This window comes from Staurois parvus, unplaced genomic scaffold, assembly GCF_062004578.1.
Source record: "Staurois parvus isolate SC_StPar_1 unplaced genomic scaffold, SC_StPar_1.0 ptg001460l, whole genome shotgun sequence".
Lineage (NCBI taxonomy): Eukaryota > Metazoa > Chordata > Amphibia > Anura > Ranidae > Staurois > Staurois parvus.
The window spans coordinates 1-13,768 of record NW_028319256.1 but is presented as its reverse complement, the minus strand read 5'-3'; the positions used below and the strand labels follow the sequence as shown (position 1 = coordinate 13,768).

General features: G+C 40.8%; 1 protein-coding gene across 1 annotated transcript in view; it reads right to left on the bottom strand.

Moving 5' to 3' along the window:
- The window catches only part of LOC149435860 (uncharacterized), a 118,808-nt gene extending 105,438 nt beyond the window's left edge, over positions 1-13,370 (bottom strand). Inside the window, exons 1-2 of the mRNA XM_089662358.1 lie at positions 13,257-13,370; positions 12,854-12,962 (exon numbers count right to left, since the gene is read on the bottom strand). Of these exons, the coding sequence (XP_089518484.1) occupies positions 12,854-12,911 (58 nt within the window). The 5' untranslated portion in view covers positions 12,912-12,962; positions 13,257-13,370. The remainder of the gene's footprint in view (positions 1-12,853; positions 12,963-13,256) is intronic.
- Positions 13,371-13,768: the final 398 nt, after the last annotated feature.

Sequence of the window (13,768 nt, the reverse complement as noted above, 5' to 3'; positions counted from 1 at the left end):
GAGCTCTGTGTTGATGAACAATCTGTACACAGGAAATGATCTCTGTGTTTCTTATTCCTGCAAAGCAGGGATGAGAAGCAAAGATGTTAGTAAAAGCAGTACATAATACACACATTACACATTGTTGGGTACGTATTTATTCCCTTGATCGCCCCTAGATGTTAACCCCTTCCCAATTGCAGAAAATAAAAAACCCAGTGATGATCAAATACCACCAAAAGAAAGCGCTATATGTGTGAAAAAACAATATCAATTTAATTTGGGTATAGCACTGCATGACCGTTCAATTACCAGTTAAAATAGTGCAGTGGCAAATAGCAAGAAATGCCCTGGACATGAAAGAGGTAAAACCTTCCAGAGATCAAGTGGTTAGACCGGGATCCAACAAGGTGCTTTGACAATGGAATCAGTAATGGTAACCCTCCAGTATGCTTCAACCTGAGGTTCTACACTCCTATAAACCCTCTGAATCCAAGATGTGGTGCAGATGCAGACAATCAGTTGGCTTCTCTTTCATATATTCTGGCTATGCCTCGTGATTCAGCCTGAGAGAAGGTAGAAGATTTACAGTGTCAAGTCTAGGGAGGGTTACTCCATTTGGACCGTGTTCTCAACCTTCTTGGGCTCCCTTTCACAGATATACCCAAAACTTCTAAAAAATTGACCACCCATATCCTAACAGCAGGTACGAGACCAAATCTCTCCACTGGAGGAAACTGTTGTCCTGTCTCAGACAGACCTACTGGATACAGTTATGGAAATTAGGAGGATAGAACATCTGATGGATAACATTTGGGATAGACTGGAGACATCCTCTCAGATATGGGCAGTGAGGATTAGCCATCTTTTAGAGCTTTCTTTTGGTGGTATTTAATCACACTGGGTTTTTTTTTATGTAATGCTATATAAACAAACAAAAATACTCAAAATTTTGAAAACAAAAATTTCTGTTATAAAATTTTGCAAGTAAAAAATCTTTCATCATAAATTTAGACCAAAATGTATTCTGTTACAGCTCTTTGGTAAAGATACCCCAAATCAGTGTTTATTATTTAGTCTGTACCAAAGTTATAGAGTCTACAAACTATGGGATATACAGTATATTTGAAAACTGATCTATCCTGCTGTCTTGATGTCCAGTCTCAAATCTTGAGGTCCTAAAATGTCAGGACAGCACAATACCCCCAAATGTCAGGATAGTACAAATATCCTCCAAATGTCAGGATGGTAGAAACCCCCCCCCCCCCCCCCCAAATATCAGAATGGTATAAATATCCACAAAATGTCAGGACAGTACAAATCCCCCCAAATGTCAGGACGGTACAAACCCCCCTAAATGCCAGGACAAATACCCCCCAAATGTCAGGACAATTCAATACCCCCAAATGTCAAGACAGTGCAAATATCCCCCCAAATGTCAGGACAGTACAAATCCCCCCCAAATGTCAGGACAGGAAAAATACCCCCCAAATGAGCCCTTTTTTAGGTATTAGGTATTTAATCATGTGATTGCTATGATTGGTTTTAACGCTCACAATAACCTGGCTCACAGCAGCTGGGTATTGAGCTCCGTGATCCACTGCATCCATAGGATGGCAGATGAGTTCCTACTTACCATTCGAAGGGAAAATTCTGACTTCCTGGCCCTGATTTACTAAGAATTGAGTCTACCAGCAGACGCTGAACATTCAGGCAGACTCAATTCAATCAATCTAGACCTGTCAGTCTTCAGAAAGGCGTCTAGCAAGCTCATTGAAAAGAGTCTACTTTGTAGACTCTTTCCTGTTAGTAAATACGGAATCGCGTCAGGCACATTTCTAGATGGAATAGCGGATATGTTTGCTAGGGGGCAAACCACCACAGGCTTTGTCCCAGACGTCACCGGGGGTCAGTGTACACACTCTGCTGGTGTCTGGGGGTCAGTGCACGCACTATGGGGGCCTGGTCACCGGGGTCAGTGTACACACTCTGCTGGTGTCTGGGGGTCAGTGCACGCAGACTGCTGGAGAAATCCTCACTGCTGGAGTTTTTCTGTTTGCATATGAGAATACTTATAATTTAAAATAAAAAGCACACACACACATATATATATATATATTTTTTTTTTTTATTTTTTTTTTTTTTTGCTGTTTCTCCAAAAATTATCGGCCAACTAATGCATTTCCCAATGAATGTTATACATTCTATTTTCAAATGTCAAACATTTTCACACTTATATCTCAAATAACTTGAATGTCTAGTTCTAAATTTCCCAATATAATGATATATCTTCATTCTTTTTAATCATGTAACTATTCTACATTCCAGCTCAAAGTCTGTCTCCTAATGTGGCTTAGTGATTAGTACTCAGGACTTACAGCACTTGGGTGATGGGTTCGAATCCCAGTCATGGCTGACCTGTCTGGAATTTGCATGGCTTCTCTGCACGGGTGTGTTTCTGCCAACACCCCAAAGACATGCAGTTAGGTTAATTGGGCCTAGTATATGTCTGAGTTTCTGGTCTTAGATTGTAAGCTCCTTGGCATTTGTGAATGCTCAAAATATGGAGATCAATTTCCAGGGTTCTGTCAGTGCCAGGAATATTGATCAATCAATGGGAGTTAATCTTACCTGCGTCATGTTCTTCTGACAAGTTTTAAACTTTCAATTTTCCTTCTGTTTATATTTCATCACAACTTTTGTTTCTCTTCTCTTATGTCGGCCATAGACGGGTCGAAAACCGGCCGTTTTAAAAAAAGAAAACGAAAAATCAGTCGTTCAATAGGCCGACGTTACGACCAACAGTGAAAAAAAAAAAATCCGCCAATTCTTGTCCAGTCTATGGCCGGCATTTAATTACTTCTGTCTCTTGCAGAGAGCTCCGCTGTTATGTATCCATTTGGGACTCCTCCTCATCCTTGAAAATCAGCAAAATCGGCCGATTTTTTCCCAACTTTACCGATAAAAAAAAAAATGTGCCAAAACCCCGAAAAATGGCCGACCAATTAACCCACTAACGGTGCAAAAATCGGCCGAATTTCGACCTGTCTATGGCCTGCATTAGGCTACATTCACACAAGCTTTGTCAGCAGGCGTCAGACAGCCATTTGGGAAGCGTTTTTAACGCTTCTCAAACGCCTATGAAATTCTGCACATAGCAGCACACAGTGCTGTTCACACTTACAGGCATTTGTGGTGCAGTTTTAACGCTTGGCAAAAGCCCATCAAATGCCTCAAAACGCTTCCCAAACGCCTGTCAAAACGCTATAGTGCCGTTTGGCAAGAGTTAGAAATAGTCAAGTGTGAACGAGCCCTTAAACCTCTCTCCTTATACAACTTGCCCCCCCCATCATCACCTGTTCTGTTAATCTATGTATCCCCGCCCCACTCTTTTTATTTAACTATTTATTTACTGTTCAAGTTAATGTGTCTCATTTCCTATCACCTACAGGTCAGATCTCACATTATTATAAGATTCCTGATTGTATCTCACCACTAGTCTGATTGAATTTACAGTTCCTGGTAAGTCCTGTTCCCTTCCCTATAACATTTAGGGCCAGTTCACACTACATGCGTTTCAGTTGCTTATTTGCATCCAAAACGCACAGAAAGAAGGTTATATGGTTGTCAATGTCATAGTTCACATCAGCGCTTGCAGTTCCAGTGCATTGCAGGTGCTGCCAAAAAAGTCAAACAGGCTGCATTGTTTATGCATAGAACTGTACTGGAACGCAGTAAAATGCCCTGGAACGCACTAAAAACGCACGTCCCTAATTAAATTGAAGAAAGAGAGAGGGGAAAAAAAATTAACTGGAATGCATAAAAAAATGCACTGGAACACGTCAAAAAGCATCCAAAATGCACTGGAACACATCAAAAATGCTCTGGAACACGCTAAACATGCATCAAAAAAGTGCATGCAAAAATCGCATCTGGAACACATCTAGACTGTTTCTATAGTGTGAACTGGCCCTTAGGACTTGTTCACACAATTTGTGGTCCAGAAACGCATGCAAGAGCACGCATTGTCCTGCATAGCAAAGAATTGCAATGCCCTGCAGATGTGCGCAGGTACCACGATGAAAACTTAAGTGCACCTTCACACGTCTAGTAAACACAGACGCATTCACAGCCAACAAAACGCATGGCACCACACTACTGTGCGGTTAGGTGCAACACACTTTTAAAATAGTATACCTGCAGTATTTTTGCATGTTCCCACACGTTAGGCAGCCCATTGAAATTAATGAGCTGAGGAAAAAAAAAAAAAAGTAAAAAATGCCTCATTCACACAGGTGCTCTGGCCTGCACAGGCCAGGGGGTTGTTCATGTGGCTGGAGCCACCTGTTACACTATGGGGACACAGCAGCTGTATGAACACAGGTTTTAATCTGACAAGTGTGAACGTGTGGGGAAGTGGCCCTGAATGTTCACTGTCTGTGTTCAGGGCTGTACACCTGCACCCATATGCTTGTCAAATTAGGACCTGCAGCACTTCCATAGCGTAACATAGGTTGCCTGCAAACGGCAACAGCCACAAAAACAAACCACTGATTCCCACTCTACAGGCCACAGCACCCATGTGAATGAGCCCCAAGACCTCAATTACACACACAGCTTTATGAACTCAGTTTTACAGTTTTATCATTTAGATGTAACAGGAATTTGGTTGGGATTGTCTCTATTAATAATGTTTTTAGTGTATTTTTACCATAAATATAATTTGGATATTTTCTCTGGCGGTGGGGGGCTGTCAGGTATGCTGTACGGGGCCCCGTGATATCTAACAGTGGTCCTGGGTGTATGCTTGTGTCTGTGCCACCTGTATAGTTAGGAAGAACAATAACTTCTTCTATAGAATACCTTGAACCTCTGTTATGTACCTCAACGTATCTAGGAATTGGACATGTTTTCAACTGAAAATACAACAAATTATTAGTAATGTTTCCCCGGCAAATGAGGATCAGCTCCTTGGTGGAGAACAGCGATCTCGTCATGTCCAGACGTGGTCTGGAATTCCACAAAAGAACAATTCACAAAGCCAAAAAATAGATTTGCAAATTACCACTAAACTCTCCTAACTACACTCCCATCCACTAACACTCCCCACTACCACTTCCGGGTGTGCGTGAACGTCCTTCCGCAAACGTCATGGTGTATTTCCGGTATGACAGCTGCTCTAGCGCCTCCTCCAACAGCCGTCTTGGCGTTTGTGCACCATAGCAATTTTCCACACTGCTCCATTGTGTATATGACATTGGTGAATATATGTTTGCAGCTCTACTGTGTATATGACATTGGTGAATATGTTTGCAGCGCTATTGTGTATGTGACATTGGTGAATGTACGTTTGCAGCTCTATTGTGTATGTGACATTGGTGAATGTATGTTTGCAGCTCTATTGTGTGATATTGGTGAATATATATTTGCCGGTAAAGGCCCAAAGACAACATAGATTGGTGGACTAATTTATTACGGTTAAGAGAATTGCAGAAAAAGAATAGCTAGCTGCACATTGAACACAACCTATTCACTGGTACATAACACTGTCTTGTGGTGCAATAAAGGGCTTTTGGTTTGTTAGTTTGGACAGACTTGCATATGTGCGCTCTAACAAGCTAGATTTCATAAGAGCTTACAATCTAAAAGATTATACTTCTAATGAACTGTGCTTTCACAGGTTACAGCAGGAAACAAACTGTTAATATAAATCACTTAGTAAGCTTATCTATCCACAAAACAGGCTGCAGATCAAAATATCAATAGAAAAATACATACGTGCCAAAATAAAACACCTCCCACCAGCCCCTCCCTCTTAGATTGTAAGCTCCAAGGAGCAGGGCCTCCCTATCCCTCCTGTATTGAACTATATCATTACTGTATTGTCTCCCTTTATATTGTAAAGCGCTGAGCAAACTGTTGGCGCTATATAAATCCTGTATAATAATAGTATCTACTCTTTATCATATTAAATAATCGCCTCCGCAATTGAAAATTACTCGTTCTAGTAATAACGTAAAAGAGAAGTGTGAGCTTTTAACAAAAACAAACTCACATACTCACCTAGGTGGATGCAGCATCAGTCCGAGGCTGGGCCAGCTGCGGGTCAGGCATCTGAGTAAGTCCTGACAATAAATGCGGGATCCCTCCAGAGTCTGGACCGGCTGAGTGACGTTAGCTGATAGAAGACTTTAGCCTGCTATCGGCTTAATATTAGTTGCAAGAGTGCAGAAAAAAGTGCAAGTGGTTAATCATCAGACAAATATTACAAGCCCTGCTTATTACATTAACTAGGGGAGGCGGAGACGTGGGGGTGCTGTGGTTGCACAAAAAAAACCCAGAATCTGTAGGAAGAGTTCTGTCCTTCTCTCTGCCGCCGATTGTTTAGACAAGGTGGAGACGAGTGGGGAGCAGCAGCAGCAAGAGAAGTGCAGGGGACACATGCAATGGCCGAATTTGGCCTGCAGACCTTGTGTTTGACACATGTGATATAAGCAATAAAGTCTTTCAAAACATATATACAGCATGAAGAGTTCCAAAAATCAAAGTTTTTTTTAATTTTTTTTTCTTGTTAATGGGAATCTATGTGCACTCCTGTTGTTGGTGAAGTACTCCCACAATCCCAGTGCTGTCACAAATGCAGGGTACACCACCACATGTGCTGAATAGGTGGACTCTCACCTTATGACATTACCCTACAAATTATAATAAGTCAATGTACACATTTGTGAGCCTTTCCTCTCTGGGCAGCTCTCACATCAATCTCAGGTTCCCTCCTTCTCTATCATCCTGGGCTCTCAATATCCTGTACCATTGTAGCACCGCAGTCACTCTAAATGTAGACTCAGAACCACAGAAAGGCAACCATATTGTAGTACATTAAAATCATCACATTTATTAAAAATTACACTGATGAGTACACGGACGATACGCGTGGGGAGGAGCCGGATGAGAGAGAGGACGCTGATTACAATCTGTGAGTCTTGATTTGCCATTTTGTGAATTACTAATTTTATTTATGAGACTTTATTACTTATATGATTGAAAGAGAACGGGTTTACAATTTGCACAAGAATATTTCTCCATCATTGGGTATATGATATCATTACAGCAGCACAACACTTTTATTTTATTTAATGTTTGGGTAGATGCCAACAATGGCTGGAGATTGAGGTCCACATACTACACCAACCTCTCCATTATGGAGTTTCTGGAGTTTATTATCAGCCTCCTTGGTGGATGTTCACAGTTTTAATGTATTTTTCATAAGTAATAAATCACCACTGGGGGTAGCAGTAGCCTGTGCCTGTGGGGATGGGCCAATAGCTGGATGAGGACAGCTGCTTGCTCCAGTCTTTTGCAACCTGCCCCGTCCCCTACACAAAATATTCTCATGTTGTTCTACCTCTTCAAATCTTTCCTCCTCTCCAATCAGTGACACCCAGAGATGGTCTGAGACCCCACTATCCACCCCCCTTCAATGCTGGAGCACGTTGAGCTTAAGCTGCAGCCTAGTTTTGATGTCTTCTCCATCCATGCTCTATCTTTGTGCTATCTTCTTCATCCTCAATATCCGAAACAAGGAACACTTGCACATGACCAAGATCATCCCTCCTGAAGCAAGTTAGTGATCATGTTATGAAAGAAGGAGGAAGAAGGATGTGGTGGTTTACGTAATAATTTATTCTAAATATGTAGGGCGCTGGTTCTCTCCCTTAAACAAAATATTGCAGTGCCTCCAGCCGTTAAAATACGGCAAATGTTTAATGAACATTTGGACACCTTAATAATTTGATCACCACTTAATAATTTACCTTGATTTCTTTCACCAATATGATTTCATACCATATACAAAAATTTGCCTTTTCGATAAATTTATGTACAAAATTTATATATATAAATATATATATATTTTTAATATAAATGCAAAAAACTGGTGATGAATATATATTCGTACACACAAATCAAAGATATAACATGTTAATATCTATATGGGGTCATACAATATATGATTTCAAATAAAAGAAAACAACATTTTTGGGAGGTTAGTAGCAACCTATAGTGCTTCAGATATTATTTCTCATTTCTCGTGGCCATAGGGAAATAAGAAAATATCTCTGATAATTAGCACCACAATAACAATACAAATTAGTTAGTAGGCAGTATATCACCTCAATATCAATATTCAAACAGTTATAGTTATAATCATTCAGATAACCTTAATACATTCCTAACCACACAATTAAAAATGTTATAAAGCTTTAGAAATTTTTAAATGTCAAAGAAAATTACAATATTCTAGCACAATCTCACAACTCCCAGAATCTTGATTTTGAGGCCTCCCCAGTGGGATGCAGTTGGGAAAAGAAGTATTTCTGGGCAGTCAGGTACCAGAATTTTACTGAGCATCAATGTCTCTGGTGGAAATCTTTTCCTTCAAAATGGCAGCTGGAAGTTCTCAGCAAAATGGCCGCAGTTGGCATGTGAGTATAGTGCAGTATATAGTGGTAGTAGAATAGTAAAGAAGTAGTTTAGGAGTTGTAGCAGTCTTAGAAGCTATAGGAAATAGTCTGTGGAAGATTTTAAGTTGTTAGAAGATTGTAAGATTGTTAGATTGTAAAAGATTATAGAAAAATGGATTGTAGATTGTTGGCTCCTTTTACTTTGAGGTGTCTGGCCTTTTATACCATACAAGTCCTTTGTTCTGAGGGACCGCTCAACAGACTTGTTGATTGGACAGTTGAACAGTTTGTATACCTAGAGATGTTCCTAACCTGTCCACTGGGGACAGTCAGGTAGTACAAATGAATTGCTGGTCTTAAGGATGATTCACTCTTTTATATAAACAGCATGTCTTTGTGGATCAAATATACAGTCAGGTCCATAAATATTGGGACATCGGCACAATTCTTAAAATTTTGGCTCTATACACCACCACAATGGATTTGAAATTAAACGAACAAGATGTGCTTTACCTGCAGACTGCCAGCTTTAATTTGAGGGTATTTACATCCAAATCAGGTGAACGGTGTAGGAATTACAACAGTTTTCATGTGTGCCTCCCACTTGTTAAGGGACCAAAGTAATGGGACAATTGGCTTCTCAGCTGTTCCATGGCCAGGTGTGTGTTATTCCCTCATTATCCCAATTACCATGAGCAGATAAATGGTCCAGAGTTCATTTCAAGTGTGCTATTTGCATTTGGAATCTGTTGCTGTCAACTCTCAAGATGAGATCCAAAGAGCTGTCACTATCAGTCAAGCAAGCCATCATTAGGCTGAAAAAACGAACCCATCAGAGAGATAGCAAAAACATTAGGCGTGGCCAAAACAACTGTTTGGAACATTCTTAAAAAGAAGGAACGCCCCGGTGAGCTCAGCAACACCAAAAGACCCAGAAGACCAGGGAAAACAACTGTGGTGGATGACCGAAGAATTCTTTCCCTGATGAAGAAAACACCCTTCACAACAGTTGGCCAGATCAAGAACACTCTCCAGGAGGTAGGTGTATGTGTGTCAAAGTCACCAATCAAGAGAAGACTTCACCAGAGTGAATACAGAGGGTTCACCACAAGATGGAAACCATTGGTGAGCCTCAAAAACAGGAAGGCCAGATTAGAGTTTGCCAAACGACATGTAAAAAAGCCTTCACAGTTCTGGAACAACATCCTATGGACAGATGAGACCGAGATCAACTTGTACCAGAGTGATGGGAAGAGAAGAGTATGGAGAAGGAACTGCTCATGATCCTAAGCATACCACCTCATCAGTGAAGCATGGTGGTGGTAGTGTCATGGCGTGGGCATGTATGGCTGCCAATGGAACTGCTTCTCTTGTATTTATTGATGATGTGACTGCTGACAGAAGCAGCCGGATGAATTGTGAAGTGTTTCGGGCAATATTATCTGCTCATATTCAGCCAAATGCTTCACAACTCATTGAACGCTTCACAGTGCAGATGGACAATGACCCAAAGCAGACTGCAAAAGCAACCAAAAAGTTTTTTAAGGGAAAGAAGTGGAATGTTATGCAATGGCCAAGTCCATCACCTGACCTGAATCCGATTGGGCATGCACTTCAGTTGCTGAAGACAAAACTGAAGGGAAAATGCCCCAAGAACAAGCAGGAACTGAAGACAGTTGCAGTAGAGGCCTGGCAGAGCATCACCAGGGATGAAACCCAGCGTCTGGTGATGTCTATGCGTTCCACACTTCAGGCTGTAATTGACTGCAAAGGATTTGCAACCAAGTATTAAAAAGTATTATTCTGTCCCATTACTTTTGGTCCCTTAATAAGTGGGAGGCACATATGCAAACTGTTGTCATTCCTACACCGTTCACCTGATTTGGATGTAAATACCCTCAAATTAAAGCTGGCAGTCTGCAGTTAAAGCACATCTTGTTCGTTTCATTTCAAATCCATTGTGGTGGTGTATAGAGCCAAAAATGTAAGAATTGTGCCAATGTCCCAATATTTATGGACCTGACTGTATGTCCTATTCAAGTATAGATGATTTCACTACTAACCCTTGGATAAGCACCATAGAAAGATGTGAATACATTTGTTTTCTCATTTTTCTGATATATGAACTGTATTGGAATGCTTGATTTCCTTTGAAAATATAGAAATTACCCAATTCACAAACCATCTTATATATTATCACTTCAAACTTCAGTTGAGTGGTAAGCAATACCCAACATTGTTAAATAGATTTTTCCTTGATGGACAAGTGTTGGTAATACACTTTCGATAATATTTCAGTTCATGTATCCCAAACTCTTTATGTTAAATGACCCAGGTTTCACCCTATACTGCATATACAGTTCAAGGAGATGTGACATAGGAAATTTCATCCATTGTTGGGTAATTAGGGTAAACAGACTGGACTGGAGTTAAACCTCAGTATTCAATAGTCTATTGTGACAGCTCAAGAAGTTTGTTTGGTAATCACACACTTCCCAAGGTTTTGTGAGAGATAAGACAACGAGGATTTCCTCTCCCCATTGTCACTTTGGGTCCAGGTGTATGCTCACCTGCAGACATCCAAATAGTGGTGTTTGAATCTCATTGTCTCTTAGACCAGTTTCTTCCACTCATGGTGTGTGTGGCAACTTCTTGGAATATCACTTGAAATTCAACCTAGAATGTTAACCCCTGAGAGTCAGCTTAGAATCTCCTATTCGGGATAATATCATTTTTCTTAATAAACAGTTCAAAAGTCATCACGAGGAAGGAGGAAGAAGAAAGCACAGTAACAGCAATTTTGTGCCTTGAAAGAGAATCAAGAGGAAGGATTTATCAGCCATCCAATGCTTGCCACACTGAGATAATAGAGGCAGACCAGCCCTGCCTGTAGATGGTCCTCCTCAACCACCGTTTTGTCCTGTAGAACCCTGCCCACCCTGTTTCCTGAACCTCGCTCCCCCCTACTCTCCCTGTGTGCAGAACCTCGCTCCCCCCTACTCTCCCTGTGTGCAGAACCTCGCTCCCCCCTACTCTCCCTGTGTGCAGAACCTCTTCTGATCTTTAGGCTTGTCTAACATTTTGAAAGGCATTGCCTAGATTTAATGACAGCTTTTTCAATAGGCAGCAATAAATATGTGGTGGTTTGGAGCACAATAGTTTGCATGGGAGAGAGAATATAATTCCCTTTCTTTTTTTTTTTTACTTTTTTTTTGGCAGAGAGAATAGGATGGGGAAAAAGAAATGAAGCGCAACAACATATAAATAAATATGATGGTGCTTACAATCTAATTTGTGCATGTATAAATAGTGAAACCAGCCTGCTGTGCTTGTGAGGATCAATATATGCTATTCAAGATGTCTCCAATGTATACACAGAAACACGCATAGAGACTGCACATAACCAGTGCTATAAATAGATGGTGCACACAAATACAAAACAAAAAATCCTAAATAGTGATCTGTCCCTTTAAATCCTAAATACCACCATGTGGACCTGCGTGGTACACTGCCTGTGTATCGTGATTCGAACACACGAACAAAAAGTGTCAACTGAACAACAGTCGCAGTGGTGGTGGACCGTCCATTTAAATCCGCTGTACTTCAAGTGAACCAGTGTAGACACACCACTGCATAAACGTGTACGGTGCGCCTGTGTCACCCCTTAGTGCTCTTCCACCTCCAACACTCTATTGCGCTCACCTCTAACTTTGACCCGTCATGACAGCTCAAGCTGCACTTTTCCCTTTAACCCAGGAGGGTATATAACAGTACTGTGCCCAATACTTTACCCCCCCCACCTGGCAAAGCAACTTGTTCCCAGCAGCAAGGGTTCCTCCCCCACAACCCTAGCCAGATGTCTGTGGGTTTCTTAGGGGGAGGGGGGGGGTTGAACGTCAGGCTTTTTATTGTGTGTTTGTGGGTGAATTTCCCTTTTAAAATTCATAATAGATCCAAGTTCAGGTGTTGTCATTAACTGCCGGTTAAAACATCAATTCTTTTTGTAAATGTCAGTTGCATTCATGGTACTGATATGCCCATTTACAGGCATGTTAAAGGCATCCCCCAGGCATGTTATTTCAAGGAATTTTGCCATTTTAATGTTTTGCTCGAAGAGTTATTAAAATCTCTGCATCCCCCCATTGGGTATTTAAAACCTTTTTTTTTTCTGCTTTGGTAAATGATCTCCAGGGCAATGCCATGCCTCCTCGTGCTATTTGTTTGACAATCTGTCGTCTACTTACTTAGAAAATGGCCATTTGCTGATTTCTACAATTTGCACCCAGAATGGAACCCGGGTGTGTTGTGTTCATCAATAATAGCAGCATTGCATTGCCAGAGAACCTCCATTGTCCGGCTCTGTAATGTATCCTCAGGTACAATGACATTATACACAGAAGAGTGACACTGACCTGATCCCAGGAGGAGAAGAAAGGAGATCAAATGCGCAATTTCCAGCCCCCTCCTCATTGCTCCATCCGTGTTGGATCCAGTCCAAGAGAACTGTGAAAGACGTCTGAGCTGTACAAAGTAAAGAGCCTTGCCTGAACCTGGTTTCACTTTCACTTTCACATTTTTACATTTTAGACAAATCAGAAAAGGAAGAACATAGGGACAAAAAAGTATAGAAGAAAACATACCAATTGTACAAAAAAGAAAAAAAAATTAACAATTTGCTACATACTTTTTGCAACAGGCTCATTATTTTACTGCTTTAGCTGCAGGTTTAAGATGTTGCCTCTCCTTCTGTTTCTCAGTGAAAGCTCTTTAAATTGATATTAAACCCAAAAGCAAACGTGTTATGTTGTAGCTTACCAGCGCATTAGTTTTCTTCTTTAGGCTTTTTTTCTTCTTTTTCCATCTGGTAAGCCAGAGGGCCAGTCTGTTTTTCAAAGTGTAACGTACATGTAAGATTTGAGTAGCTGAGATGTGATCTGTAGAAATATGACAATGTAGGTTTAGCTTCAGTTCATGTTATAATAATATGTGTTCAGAATTAAGTCAGAGACATATGGTCACCAATTAGCATCTGAAGGGACAGAGCATCCTCTAGAGGGAAGGTGACACCTGGATGACAATAGGATTTATCACCTTCTGAAAATCTGGAAGGAAAAGGCTCCAAACAGTTCAGCTTCATGACACAGCGGGAGACCAGAGATGGTTCTGATGTGTCTGGGAGCTTTGACGTATATACACAGATCAAAGGAATATATTTCATCTCTCATAAAAGCTAAAATATTAGTTGCAGAGAGATGAAAATACTTCCTTCTGATTGGACACACTGTAGGCTACATCTGCATGTAAAACTATTTGTAGTCTATGTAGAA